We start from the raw sequence: 14,680 nt of genomic DNA on the forward strand, positions 1-14,680 counted from the left end.
TTAAGTGAATTAAGTCAGACACAAAAGGACAAATATTGTATGACCTCACTGATATGATCTAATTATAATATGTAAACTCACAGACATAGACATAGAATATAGGTTACCAGGATATAGAATGAGGCTAAAGAATGAGGAGTGGCTGGTTAATTAGTGTAGAATGTTTAACTTGGATGAACTTAGATGTTTGGAAATGGGCAGTGGTGATGGTAGCACAGTATTGTGAGAATAATTAACATTGCTAAATGGTGTGTGAATGTGTTGGAAAGGGGGTGTTTAGAGAAGAAATCTCCGAAAGGACTGTTGAAGATTAAAACATGGGAATGTATAACACAGTGAATCTTGTGGTGGACAATACCTGTGATTATCTATACAAATATAAAAAAGTTCTTTCAGGAGCTAGAAGAAATGTATGACATTATAACAAAGTGTTTATAATAGAGGGGTTTATGGGGGAAAATATACTTATTAAAAACTGTGGATTATAGTTAAGTATACTATTTTAATACTCTTTCATCAACAGTAACAAATGTACTACACCAATACTAACAGGTCAGTAACGGTCGGGGAGGATATAGGGTATGGGAAGATTTGGGTTTTCTTTTTCTTTTTATTTCTTTTCTGGAGTAATGAAAATGTTCTAAAATTGATCATGGAGCTGTATGCACAACTATGTGATGATACTGTGAACCAGGGATTGTATATTTTGGATGGTTGTATGGTGTGTGAATATATCTCAATAAAACTGCATTAAAAAATATTCTCATTGTCTAGTACCACTCAAATTTACCAAAAATAATTGGGTTGTACACTTGAAATGCACAAATTTTATGACACCTAAAATGTACCTCAATAATGTTGCTTAAACATCTTTCCATTGCTTAAAGGTAAAATCAGAGTCCTTTCATCGTGCTCAGGGCCAGCCCTCACCTTCTCCCTCTCTGTCCTTTTGGGTTTCTCTCATTCCTGGATCAGCTCACACACCTTCTTGTATAGGAAGCTCTTTCCCTGTCTCTCACCAGGACATCTACACCTGCTTTAAGTCTCTAGTTTCTGCATAAGGTCTTCCTTCTCTCCCATGGATCCCTTTATATGCAATCCCATTGTCTTTGTTTTTCTCCATTTTTACAACCTCCCACAGCTGTAATTATATTTTTCATTCTGTAATTACTTTAAAGGCTGTGTCCGTTCATCTCCACTCATGCACCTAGGGACCAGGGATCAATCTGGCTCACTGACATATCCCCAGGGCCTGGCTTATTTTAAGGGATCAATATGTATTTGCTGATTGAAGGGTTAAGTGAAGAAGACAATTTACATTTTTGGAGGGTCAAGAAAGGGAAGTGAGTTAATCTAGGTCATACAACTTCTAAAAAAGGCAGAATGCTGTGGAGCCTAAATCTGCTCTGCAAAGTCTCCAGGACGATGGGTTCTCTCCTCAGCACCTAAAAGGGAAATGACAGCATGACACAAGGGAGGAGCTGTTTCCCTTCCTGTGAGGCCACTGACGTGGCAACCCCATTTAGGAGAATTGCATCTTGTCGCATCTTGTGTGTCTGTCTGTCTGTCTGGCCTCCCTGGACTGTGGGCAGCAGGGCTGTGACTCTGAGATCCACTGCCCTTCTCTGCCTTGTGAGTTTTGAGAAAAAGGGAGAGGTCCTGAAGCTGGAATGTGGGTCCCATACACACCTAAATCCTCATTACTGTGGAGACCCCAGAAGTTTTGAGGCTCAAGGGGAGAGCTGAGCCTCTGGAGAGCAGAGAATGTGCTCATCCCCAGGTCTGACTCGTCCCGCAGGGGCACAGACCATGAAAGGAGCTTCCTCGTGGGTGGGAGGGACGAGCCCCTCACAGGTAACTCTCCTCCAGGGCTGCGCCCGGGCCGGTGGGAACACGTCCAGGCAGGTGAGTGCTCCCCAGACCTCCCAGCCCCAACCTCCTGGCTCAGCACAATGGTCCCCTGGGCAGCTCGGGAGGGGGCTCAGCAGGTCTGGGCTGAGGGGGACCAGTCTGGGAGGGGCCTTCGGGTGACAGCTGGGAAAACCGAGGGACAAGGGAACCCCTGGTGTCTCCAGCTCTGAATCCTTTCCAGGGATCCTCCCCAAACCCTCCCTCTGGGCTGACCCAGGCTCCACGATCCCATCGGGGAGCCCCGTGACCCTCTGGTGTCAGGGGTCACCGCAGGCTGACCTCTACCATCTGAATAAAGACGGAGCCTCCAAACCCTGGGACACGCAGACCCCACTGGCCTCCGGGGACAAGGTCAGATTCTCCATCGAATCCGTGAGCGCACACACTACAGGGAGATTCCAGTGTGAATATAGCAGCCCGGAGGGCTGGTCAGCGCCCAGTGACCCCCTGCACCTGGTGGTGACAGGTAAGCGGGAGGAGCCAGGCCCCCTCCTCCCTGATCCCCTCCCCATGGGCAGAAGGAAAGGGAGCATGGCCTCATGGGGAACTCAGCTCAACAGGCCACACAGGGGTTATGTGGGGAGACCACAGCCCCCCTTTAATGCAGCTCCCTCCCTCTCTCTCAGGAGCCCACAGCAAACCCTCCCTCTCAGCCCATCCAAGCCCCGTGGTGTGGCTCTCACAACCTAACAGGCACTTTCTATCTGCTGAAAGAGGGAGGAACTGCCCCACCCTCCCTCATGAAGTGAACCCACAGATCTCTGCCCTCTTCCCTGTAGGCCCTGTGTCCAACCCCAATGTGGGGCTATGGCTCATCCAGCTTCTACCCTGAGAGCTGGTCACTGCCCAGTGACCCTGTGGTCATCGAGGTCACAGGTGAGGGTGCCCCAGCCAGGCCCCATCCCTTTTAGGGTCCCCACAAAGGGTGATCTATGCTGGGTGCCCAGGGAAGCCCTGGTGGAGAAGGGGGGTCAGGGGAACCGGGCCCCAGGTCCAGATTCACAGGGGTAAGAGCTTGGGAAGTGGATCAGTGTGTCCCCTGTGATGTCACACAGAGAGGGTCAGCTAGGTGGGGTTCTCCCCCTCCGTGCTATGGGAGAAGACAGGAAACTCCCACACTCTCTTCGCTCCTTCACCCCACCCTACGTTCCAAGGCAGTGCCAGGTGAGAGGAGGGCAGGTGCTGGCGGGTACGGGGGGCTGGCCTAGGAGGAAAAGAGCTTGGCTGAGGAAGGCAATGACACGCTGCCACAGCCACGCATCCTCCTCCTGCCATGGTACAAATGGCATCAGGGCCAGCAGCCCCTCACCCACGTGGGTGAGCTTCATGGTTGTTGAGGGGTAGAGTCCTCTTAGCCCAGAGGAAGCAGTCTCCCAGACCTGGAGGCTTCTCAACTTCTCCTTTTCTTTTAAACTTTCCAGAAGGCGTTGTTCCCGGGAGCTGGGAAGGAAGAAGGAGATTAAGGGAAGGGGCCTCAAGTCTTAGGGGCCCTGAGGTCGTGGTGCTCTTGCCTGTTCAGAGGGAGTGGAATGCAGAAGGGAGAAGAGGCCCAGCAGGTGCTGGAGAGAAGAGCAGACCCAGGCCCTCGGCCCTCTCCTTGGTCCTGATTCTTAATGACCCAAATGCTGGGGAAAATACCGGGCCCAACCCCACGTCCCTCTCATGGTTCTGATTTCTAGGGGTCTGTAAGGGTCATCCCAGGCACCCATGGAGTGAGACACGCATTACGAAGAGCAAAGAAGACCTCTTATTTGGGGGACATTTCACTGGGAATTAAAAACTGAAGTAGAGTTATCCCAGTCACTCTTGGCATGGAGACCATTGATGAAACTCTGTCCAGCTCTGGGCCTTTATTCTCCCATCTGGGTAAGTGTAGAATCCCATCTGGGCTTTCAAAAGGTCCAGTCCATTCTGGTCTTGTGTGCAACTGGCTTCCTGGGAAAGGAAGTGTCAGAATTCACCTGTCCAGGAACTTTAGTCTGGGCATGTCCCATCTCCACCAGTAGCTGTGGTCATTGTCTTGGAAGATAAGGAAAGTGCTGGAAAGTTACTTGTGAGACTTACTGCACCAATTTCCTTAAGGACCGTGATTTCAGATTAGAAGGGATAGCTTGATGTTATGGGGAAAAAAGAAGTTGAAAGTTAGTGTCTCTTGGATATGAAAACTCCGCTCTGCTAAGTGCTCCAGCAGAGTTCTCACATTCCTCCTCGAAGAATGATCAATCCCAGGCTTACCCACCAGCTAGGTTTTTGTGGATATGCAAAAAGGAAAAGTTCCATAAATACAAACCAATGTAACTGACATCTTCCATTTCATTGTTGTCAACAAATTTTGGCCACACTGGGATCCCTTATGTATTTTCTCATATCATAACTTTTCAGTTAGATTAACATCAGCAAGAGTGGATTGACCAACATTTAGTTGTTTCATTTAGTTGAACCAAACAGCTGGGAAGTTATACATTCTACAACTAATTTTAGGTAATTAACTCCATTTCTAACATAGGTATTTACGTTTAAATTTGTGAATACTCTACAACTCTTGATACAAGGAACTAAGCATTGCTTTCAGTGTGGGTAGGAAGAGTAAACCATCTAAGATATTGGATTTATGAAAATGCTTTCTTTTCACTCACAATTTAGTCTAAAACCTTTTCTTCGATCAATTAAGGGATAAAATCTAACAACTAGGAGGAGTAAATCATCCTAGGTTTAAGGGTCTGCCCTCCAATGCCATCCTTAACCCTCATGAAAATGCAGCCTGACCTGGTGGGTTTGACATGGGAGACACGAGTCCCAGTGGATCAGATGTGCCCGAGGCTCCTCACACTTAGGGACTTATCCTCTGCTGACCCTTTTACCTTTTCCTCTTCACAATAATTGGACATAGTACAGAATCCTCTACTCACCAGGAATTTCTTAAAGACATTTTCCAGTATCCTCTGGCACCCATTTTTTATATTGGGAAGTCAGGTCCCATTGATTTCCTTCACTTTACAGTGAACTATCAACCTACAGATTCCAGTTTTGTATATATACATCCTAGCACTTACATGGCTCTTGCACATCTCTGTAAAATGTGAAACCGTTTGCCTCTGGGATGGTGGCCAGACATCCTTCTCACTGATTTCCTTCTGAAACTCACAATAGATACATTTTGGCTCTTCTCATGCTATTCCCCATGTATCATAATTTAATAAATCATGTCGCTCCATACTACATTCTGGGGGATTTCCAGTATTGGCTGTTCATCACAGTGGAATGAATATTGCAATGCACATTTTTTGACCTCCAAGATTTCTGTATAGTTTGTTAAAATAATTGGCTATTCTTTTGTAAAATAAGTACTATTGTTTGTTTCAAGCATTCAAAATCTTCCTTTATCAAAAATTTCTTTCTAGTTTGTAATTATTTTTATTTCCTGGCTGTGACAACCGCAATAGTGATGCTATAGAAGGTCGTCCAAGCAGAGTTCAGCTTTGCTGTCATGGCCCCTTTGTACCCATGTCTCTGGACTGCTCCTCTCCCACTGGTGTGACAGTCCATAGGGGGGTTCTCCCTTGCCCATCCTGGGAGTGTCCTCCCCTGGGGTATACTGTCCCCAAAGTAGCGTCTGTCAGGATGGTGAGTCGCATGGATGGTTCCAACGTGAGCTCACACTCATTCATGATGGAGACATAATGTGTGACAGTGTGGGGGAGTCTGTCACACACATGTAGGGAAAGGGGGCTCACAGTGGGCGTGGGCCTGGGTCAGTGAGCAGAAATAGCCTAGTGCTCATCCACACACATGGGGAAGGGGAGCCACGGCTGCCCACCTTACCCCAGATTTGGGGCCACTGTGCCTACCCTAAGAGGACCTTGGGTTCCCCTTCCTTCCTCCACATCCAGGGGGAAATTTCCATCCTGATGAGCCGTCCCTGATCCCAGGAGCTGGTGACCCTCCATGTTCTGAACATTCATTTCTCTTATTCTTCAAATGACGGTGGCTGTGGGTTTCACAAAAATTATAAGCAGTATTTCTGGGTGTTTGGAGCAGATAGGAGCTCTCGAGTTGGCACATCAATATTCCACTTACACTGTAGAGTCCGATACTTGAAAGTCTTAGCCCCACCCTCACACGTCATAATCGGGGGAGTAAATTGACAAGGATGGAGCCTGTTCCAGGACCCAGATAGCACTGACTCCCACCCCCACACAGAGGACCGGAGTTCACCATCAACATGATGACAATGAGGAAACCGAAGTTCAGAGAGGGGCCTTACAGATCCACGTTACATAGACGGTATATATGTAAAATGAATATATAAACAAGATCAGCTATTTCCTCCAATATCAGGGCTCTTCCACAATGCACTGTTCCTGAAACCTTGACATTAGAGTGGCAGGGTGAGGTAGAGTGTTCTGCACGAAGCAAGGGCACTGAGCGGGCAGAAATGACTCAGGGTATTGTTCCCAGTAGGGAAGGGTTGATGCTGTTGCTAGAAAAGAAGGGAAGTTTAGGTAGAAAGAAACCACAATCCACGGCCAGTTGGAAGTCATGTTTCATCTTCTATTTCTCTGTATTTCTCCTTTATACTCAGTGCCACAATGTAACTCAACTTTAACTGCACAGTTAGTTGTGAAATGTGTGTCTCTGCTGCTCTGGGCTCTGCAGAGAAGACTCTGCATCTCACTGAAGCATCTCCAGGAATTGGTGTGACAATCGCCAATGGTAAGGACTCAAGAGCGACTTGCAGTGGACGGGCCAAAGGGGGAAGGAGATTCCCATGAAGGAGGCTCTGATGGGGGGACGTGCCATCAGCTCACTCAGCATGGAGGGGAGGACCAAGGATTGGCACTGGGGTCAATTTGGTTCTTAAGTCTTTGTTGTTTGGAGATTAGGACAGAACAGGTGGACAGTGGCCAGGATCAGGGGAGACCCCACTTCTGTCTGAAATGTTTCCAGAGAACCTGGAGCTCTCAGCCCCGCCCTGGGGAAATGAGTTCCAGGCTCCTCGGGAGGGGCAGTTTCCCTTCCGTGAGGCGGCTGTGACAACCCCGTGACGATAGGATCAGCCTCCCAGTGACCACATCCTGTGTGTCTTTCTGTCCCGCTGGGCACTGTGGTCTCATCCAGCTGCACAGCTGGACCCAGTGAGAGGAGACGCCATGACCCCCACCCTCGCGGCTCTGCTCTGCCTTGGTAAGATCTGAGAGGGGAGGGAAGCTCCAGCCTGGGAGGGGTCCGACCCACAGCCAGGTCCTGGTCTACCAGGAGACCCCAGGGCTTGGGTGTTGAAGGGGAGGAGAGGATCTGCTCAGGCTTCAGGGTGCAAATCTTTCACATGGACTCTCTTCCAGGCCTGAGTTATGGAAAGAGGACCCGAGTGCAGGCAGGTGAGACCTCTCCAGGATTCCCAGGGTCCTAATTTGTACATTAGCCCCTGAGCACAGAGAAGAGCTCAACAATTTTGGGAGGATGATGATGAAAGCAAGAGAGCTTTTGAGCTGACAGTTGGAGGTTGTTGTCTCTCCCCTCTGATTCCCTTCCAGGATTCCTTCCCAAGCCCACCCTCTGGGCTGAGCCAGGCTCTGTGATCTCATGGGGGAGCCCTGTGACCATCTGGTGTCAGGGGACCCTGGAGGCCGAGGAGTTCCAACTGGAGAGATTGAGAAGCCCAGTGTCCTCGGAAAAACAGAACCAACTGGGGCCCAGGAACATGGCCAAGTTCTACAACCAGTTCCTGACAGAGCATGAAGGAGGGTGGTACTCTGTTACTATCAGAGCTCGGCTGGCTGGTCAGCACTCAGTGACCCCCTGGAGCTGGTGGTGACAACAGGTGAGAGGACACTTGGGGGTCCCAGCCTCAGGCTCTGCCCCCAGGAGGGGCGTCTGCTCTCAGGGGGTATCTCCCTCTCACAGCCCACCTGGGGAAATGGGGAGGTGAGGGCCCCATTTAACACAGCTCCTCCTTCTCTCCTAGGATCCTACAGCAAACCCACCCTCTCTGCCCTGCCAAGCCCTGTGGTGGTATCAGGAGGAAACATGACCCTCCAGTGTGGCTCATGGGAGGGATTTGGAGGGTTCATTCTGTCTGAGGAAGGAGAACACAAGGGCTCCTGGACACTGGACACACAGCGACACTCCAATGGGCAGACCCAGGCCCTGTTCCCCATGAGCTCCAGCCACAGGGGGATGCTCAGGTGCTTTGGCTACTACAGGGACAGACCCCACGTGTGGTCAGAACCCAGTGACCCCCTGGAGCTCCTGGTCCCAGGTGAGGAAGCCCAGTCCCTGCCCTGTAAGTTCTTTGAGGTCACGTTTTCATGGACCCTTGTCCCCAGGGACAAGTTGAGTAGAGGCCCCTGTGACAAAGCAAAAACTGTGAGACACTTAGAAACAGGAATCCTGGGGGACCAGACACACAGTGAGAAATACAGTGACCCCAAAACCTATAGAGGAAGATGGGGATCCTCTGAGGGAAGCCAGCCCCCTCAAGTGCCTGCTCATCTCTGCCCAGGTGTGTCCAGGAAGCCGTCCCTCCTGTCCAAGTCGTGCTCCATTGTGGCCTCGGGACAGAGCCTGACCCTCCAGTGTCGCTCTGACATCAGCTACGACAGATTCGCTCTGTCCAAGGAGGGGGCTCGTGACCTCACCCAGCGCCTTGTCAGGCAGCCCCAGGGGTGGCTCTCTCAGGCCGACTTCCCCCTGGGCCATGTAAGCAGCACCCACCGGGGCAGGTACAGATGCTACGGTGGACACAACCTCTCCTCCGAGTGGTCGGCCCCCAGTGAGCCCCTGGATGTCCTCATCGCAGGTGAGGGGCCCAGCTGGGTCCATCTGGGGACCCTGACTCTGCAGGGCCCTGTGGGGGGACTGCAGGGTGAGATGGTCGGGGCTAGGGTTGTGGGGTCACAGGAGAGGGGGAGAGACAGAGAGAGAGAGGAAGGGAGGCGAAAGAGACACAGAGACAGAGAGACTGAGAGACATAGATACTGAGAGATCCTCAGAGAGGGGGCTGGTGAAATCTCGGTCCAAATCTGAGGTGAAGGCTGGTAGCCTCTCACCCATCCTTTTTGCCTCTAGGAGAGCTCCTTTCCACATCCTCCATCTCTGCACTTCCATGTCCAAAGGTGTCCTCAGGAGAGGAACGTGACCCTGTGGTGTCAGTCATGGGTTCCGATGAATACTTTCCTTCTGTCCAAGAAGGGGGGAGCTGATCCCCCCCTGCATCTTAGATCCTGGCTCAGAGCTCACCTGTACCTGCGTGACTTCATCATAAGCTCTGTGACCTTAGCCCACGGGGGCATCTACAGGTGCTATGGCTTACTCAACACCAACCCTTATCTGTTGTCTCAGCCCAGTGCCCCCTGGAGCTCGTGGTCTCAGGTGAGGAGCCCCTGCCCCTGTCCTTTCTGTGATTGATGGTCAGTTCAGGGCCCTGTCACCAGGGGAGCTTGGAGACATGTTGTGATGAGGGTATAAAGGGGAAAGTTCTGCAGGAGGAGGTCTCAGTCCATTTGAGGGTAGACAGGGACTGGGGTTTCCTACCCCTGGGACACCCCACTCCTGAGGAATCAGACAGGGCTGCAGTAGAGAGAGGGAAGGAACAAGGCTTGGGGGAGAATAGCAGGAAGCACAACTGGACTGAGAGGAGAAGGCAGAGACCCCCACACACTCACCTGCTCATGTCTCCATCTCAGCATCAGAACCTCTGGGGTCCCAGCCCCTCTCCACCGGGTCCTGACCCCACGTGTCACCCCCAGGCCTGAGCCAAGCTCTAAACTCATCTCAGCCCACTTTCTGATACTCAGGGGTGGTCTGTTCCCAGAGGAGGGTGGACATTAAGGGTGAGGGACAGGTGGCTCCAGGGTCTCCGAGGATGGTCAGTTGTGGCCTCTGTGCTGGGCAGGGGGAGAGGGAGACGTCCGAGGCTCAGGCAGAAGGAGGGACCTGGGATGGCGGGTGGAGAGGGGCATGGTCTGTCCTCAGCCTCCCCGTCCAGAGGGTCCAGCCCAGGAAGAGGTAACCAGGGGGGTGCTTGGTCCAGGGGTCTGCGTGGGGACGATCCCCTGGGGGGCTGGAGCTGAGTCTGTGAGTCTTTTCACCTCTTTTTCTGAGATTGCTAACTGCATGTGGTGGGAGCATTTCCAAACTTTGGAGCTTCTCAGAACTGGCTCTTCATAGACCTGCTTCTGGTCTCCAGCCCACCACGAGTCTCCTGCTTCTCCCAGTAACTGTGACCTTATAAGGATGAAAAGGCGGGCTTGGTTAGGAGCAGAAGCATGTGGTTTCCATCCACCAGACTAGGAGTTCTCACCTTAGCAAGGGAAGCCACAATATTATGGAAACTGCACAGATTCGGAAACCACAACGGTTTAGAATTTCACCTCATGTATCCCACAAAATCTGTCAGATTTTCTACTAAAAGCCTCCACCTCCTGCAGAGCTCACTGTGACCCCCAGGCTGCTAAGTACTTCTGGAGGGTGAGTGGCGAGTAGAGGAAAGGGCAGCCCTGGGTCTCCCAGCCTGATTTGAAGTGATGGATGTTGCTGGGCTGATGGAGGAGGAGAGGCCGGGAGAGATGGGACAGTGGATAGACAGACATCTCTTAGCAGCTCCTTTTCCCATTTCCAAGAACCACGTGGGGGTCTCTGAGCCCACGCAGACCGGGACAGGTAGGGATCAGCCAAGGTTGGGACATGATGCAGGTGAAGGTGGAACCAGGTACCCGCAGCAGATACTCTCCTTTCGGAGAGAAGCGCCCCAGGCTTTGGGTCGAGCCCTGACCCAGGCCCTCCTGGGCTCAGCGGGCGGTTTCCAAGTCCCTCAGTGCAGAGCTGAGACTAAGGAGGACCTGCCCACTGGAATAAAACAGAATATTGTTGCACAGAGCGTCTCATGGGCAACTCATTCCTACATTGCATTTGGTGTGTACACTCGACTCTTGCCACCATATCATTTATTAAGTAATCCGTCATTTCTGCAAATATCTGATTCCCTGTACCGCACTGCACTGTCCTATGTCATTTTGTCTGGTCTCTCTTTGAAGTTCATCAGATCCACTCATGGGCCAGGGGCCGGCCTCTGCTTTGAATGAGCTGTATCTATAGTGCCAGCCTTCCCCAGCACGCTTCTCTGTTTTATTCTTCCAGAATTTTTCTGGCAATGATATCATATATATTTTTAATTATAATTTTAATATTCTATGGACTTATGATTTTATAGTAACCTTATTTATGTCTTCATTGGGGTAAGTCTATCTTATACCCTCATTGTGGAGAATTAGGTTTTTTACTAATTTTGTCTTCTTATCAGACATTTTTCCAATGAGGTTTATCACTGAGCTTCAGAAGCCTTTTTAAGTTTTATTAAAAATCATACACATTCCCAGCTGACTTCATTGTGAGACTTGCTTCAACTAATTTAATATATTTAATAAGATTTTGCTTCTTTTATATTTTCTGAACAATAGCTAAATGTACATGCCAACACCATTGGTTTGTGTGTACTCATGTCTTTTACTACATATTGTCTTTTTATAAATAGTTTTCAATTGAACTCTCGTGATTTACTTGTAAAACTTATGTCCATAGAAAGAAAATGGAAATTTCACTAATTTATTTGTAGTTATACTTGTTTTTCTCACTTCAGTCATGTCATACTGATGACAGAGTAAAATATTCTTGAGTTTCACTTTAGTAAACCAACTTCATATTTAGCCCACATTATTTTAAGGCAAACATCCAAAAATATGTATTCCATATACTAATATAAACCTATGTATATAAATTCCTTGCCTGTTACAATTGGGTTTTATAAAGAAAACGTTCTTTAACTGATAGTTGTAGACATCCTGAACAATCTGTCTCTGATTTTTTACTCTCGTGGAATATATCATAAAGACTCTTGGTATCAAACATTTGGATATTAACCCAATCCAGTAATATTTATTAATCATCCATATTTTAAGAATTTTACATATTAATAATTTTTATGATTTTTACATAGAAATTTATAATTATTTTTAATCCCTATAATTTATTTTTAAACTATCTTTGTGTGTTCTTTTTCAAAACTGGTTAAAATAGGTCTGGAGGATTTCCTTTTTTGTATGTTCAAACAATTTAAAAATATGTTTGGTTTTATCTTTTGGTTAATGTTTGTAGCCCAGAACTCTGGGTATTTCTTGTGCTGCTGCTTTAATTTGGAGGGAGTTTAGTTTTCTTTTAAAATAAAAATCCGATGATTATTCTCCTCTCCTTGATATGTTACTGTAGTTTCCAGGATTCTTCCAAAAAAGAGAGAGAAAGAGAAGAGAAAGCCTCCCTCCTCTGTCCTGGCTCCAAGGCACCACCTTGCCTTCCCCCCTCCCCATCTCCTCTGACCCCCACCCCCACCCCCACCCCCGTCCCCCTCTCCTGCATTCCTCACACACAGATGCTTCCTTATTGACCATGAGGCTGAGAGCTTCCCTGGGCGTCTGGTATACCTGCAGCCTGCGATGCTGTGTGCCTGTGCGTTCACGTGGCCCCTGCTCCAGCTCCCTCCCCTTTTTCAGGATCAGCTGAAATGTCATCTCCACATGGGACCTTCACTGATGACACCGATCAGAACAGACGTGCTCCACCTTACCTATTAACCTAGCATTTATGGTAAAGGTGAATTCTCCCTCTCTTTTATATATATATAGTTACATATACAAAGTTAAATATATATATAGTTACATAAATATATAGTTACATATAGAGCTATACTGAGAGTTTTACAGTTATTGTTATTGCTACATAGTTATATAAATATCTATATCTATGTATATATATTTGAGAATATTCATCCATCTAACTAATATTTTTCTTTTGGTATGTATTTGAATGTTCTTATTGGTCTCCAAATAAAATCAGATTCCAAGAGGGCAGAAGTACTGTCTTTGTGTCCCACTGACTTAACACCACTGTTTAAAATCTTTCTCCATATGTGCTTATAAATGTGTGTATATATATATGCATATGTATGTATAACTGTGTGTCTGTATTTGTGTATATACCAAGTAGGTTCCCTAACTCTATGAAGAATTAAGTAATGGCAGAATAAATGGATGATGAAGCACCAGATGAAGAATAAATGCCAGCACAAGAAGGGGAGGGAGCTGCTGAGGGGCAATGGAGGGGAGGGAGCCCCAGAGTTTCATTCCTTTGGGCTCCTGACACTCAGGACCTGACAACCCAGCCCCATATCCATGAACTTTGGGGTTTCCGTTGTTAACTAAATGGAAACTCTCAACTCCTGGCAACTCAGTTTACAGGGGTCTGAGGTCCAGACTGAATAGAGACCACATACTTGGTCAATTATTTCTGAATCAGAATACCATTTTCTTTGCCAAACCAGTGGTTTGGTGCACAAACTCTGTTCCCATGTGACTCAGAAAAGAGATCTAATTTCAAAGAATTCAGGGATCCTGGAAGAATCAAATAGTGAGAGAAGAGGGAACCCAGCACCAGCAGGGGAAGGAGTCATTAGGTATCCACACACAAGTCATGTCTTGAGAATCGAGGTTCCTCAGACACCAGAGGAAATGCTGGGCTGGGGTCCCTTCAGGGCTTCACCAACACCCTCCCCCCATTTTGGTTTCCAGAAGCTCCTGATGCCATCAGCCCACCATAACCACAGCCAGACTCCAAGGGTGGTAAATAAGGGGAAGTTCTCCACTTGGGCGAACACAGGATGAAAGGCATGCCAAGGGAGGTTGAGGTCCTTCCTGGTTGTACATTAGAGCTCCTGGGGTGACTTCAGCTTACTCTAACATTTGTAACCTCTTTATTCATAATTCCTAGGTCCTGCCCCGCAAGATTACAAAGTGGAGAATCTCATCTGAATGGGCCTGGCTGGATTCATCCTGGTGGTGCTCGGGGTGCTGATATTTCAGGCTCTGCAGAGCCAGGGAAGGTCCCAAGATGCACCAGGACATGAACATAGGAAGGACAAATGCACCGTTCAGAGTGGGATCACCTTGGAAACGATGTGAGATATCCAGTGATTCTGGAGGAAAACTATGAACTGTCTGCTGAGAGTCTCGTGGGTGGTATGCATTGTTTCGGTGCAGGGACAATATCCGGTGTGTTCCCTGTAGAGGACTCTTCTACCATTAAATTGTGGTTCTTTCCCTTTACCGTTGACATCCCTTGACTGGATCCCCTTCCATCCTCATCCCCAGCACACCAGGCTACATCCCACACGGCAGGTTGGGGTCCCCAACTCAATATGCATTATGCTGTGACCCACTGTCAGGTAATAGAAATTTTTTTATTTCTGATTAGAACATTCCATGATTTATACTATTGCTTCATCATTTCTTTAGCTGAAAAATAAACTTAGTGAGTGAAACTTTTATAGAATCTCAGATAGGGACCATGGTATTCTTGAGAGGTTGGGGGACTACTATTAATTTGGGCTTGTCCTACTGTGGCCATTTGGGATATCCAGCTGAAGCTTGCATAGGAGTAACCTCCAGGACAGCCTCTAGACTATATTAGAAATCTCCTGTCCACTGCAACCTTATTTTTTTACCTTCCTTTTCCCCCTTTTGCCCAAAAAGGCATTTTCAATCTCTTGATGTCAGGGTCAGTCTCATTCTTGGGATTCGTGTCCCATGTTGCCAGGGAGACTCAATTCCCTGGGAGTCATGTCCCACATCAGGGGAGGGTGGTGAATTTATCATACGAGAGTTGAGCTTAGAGAGAGGAGGGTCACATCTGAGCAAAACAGAGGTTCTCTGGAGGTGACTCC

The 14,680-nt window shown here is 48.3% G+C and overlaps 1 protein-coding gene and 1 pseudogene across 1 annotated transcript; both read left to right on the forward strand.

Annotated features, from left to right (window-relative positions):
- The first annotated feature begins 529 nt into the window (after positions 1-529).
- LOC119521854 (leukocyte immunoglobulin-like receptor subfamily A member 6) lies at positions 530-6,956 on the forward strand. The gene is made up of 6 exons (XM_037820523.1): positions 530-552; positions 1,781-1,905; positions 2,093-2,377; positions 2,538-2,581; positions 2,691-2,787; positions 6,859-6,956. Exons 1-6 carry the CDS (start codon positions 530-532, stop codon positions 6,954-6,956), a joined length of 672 nt encoding a protein of 223 aa, XP_037676451.1.
- LOC119521067 lies at positions 6,710-14,063 on the forward strand (annotated as a pseudogene).
- The last annotated feature ends 617 nt before the right edge of the window (positions 14,064-14,680 follow it).

The sequence above is a fragment of the Choloepus didactylus genome, chromosome 27 (genome assembly GCF_015220235.1).
Source record: "Choloepus didactylus isolate mChoDid1 chromosome 27, mChoDid1.pri, whole genome shotgun sequence".
Classification (NCBI taxonomy): Eukaryota; Metazoa; Chordata; class Mammalia; order Pilosa; family Megalonychidae; genus Choloepus; species Choloepus didactylus.

Excerpts from the sequence above, each read along its gene's own strand:
- LOC119521854 (XM_037820523.1), top strand. The coding sequence starts at position 530 with ATGTACTACACCAATACTAACAG. Across the intron at positions 1,906-2,092 it reads GTGGGAACACGTCCAGGCAG|GGATCCTCCCCAAACCCTCC; the intron begins GTGAGTGCTCCC and ends AATCCTTTCCAG. Across the intron at positions 2,788-6,858 it reads TGTGGTCATCGAGGTCACAG|AGAACCTGGAGCTCTCAGCC; the intron begins GTGAGGGTGCCC and ends AAATGTTTCCAG.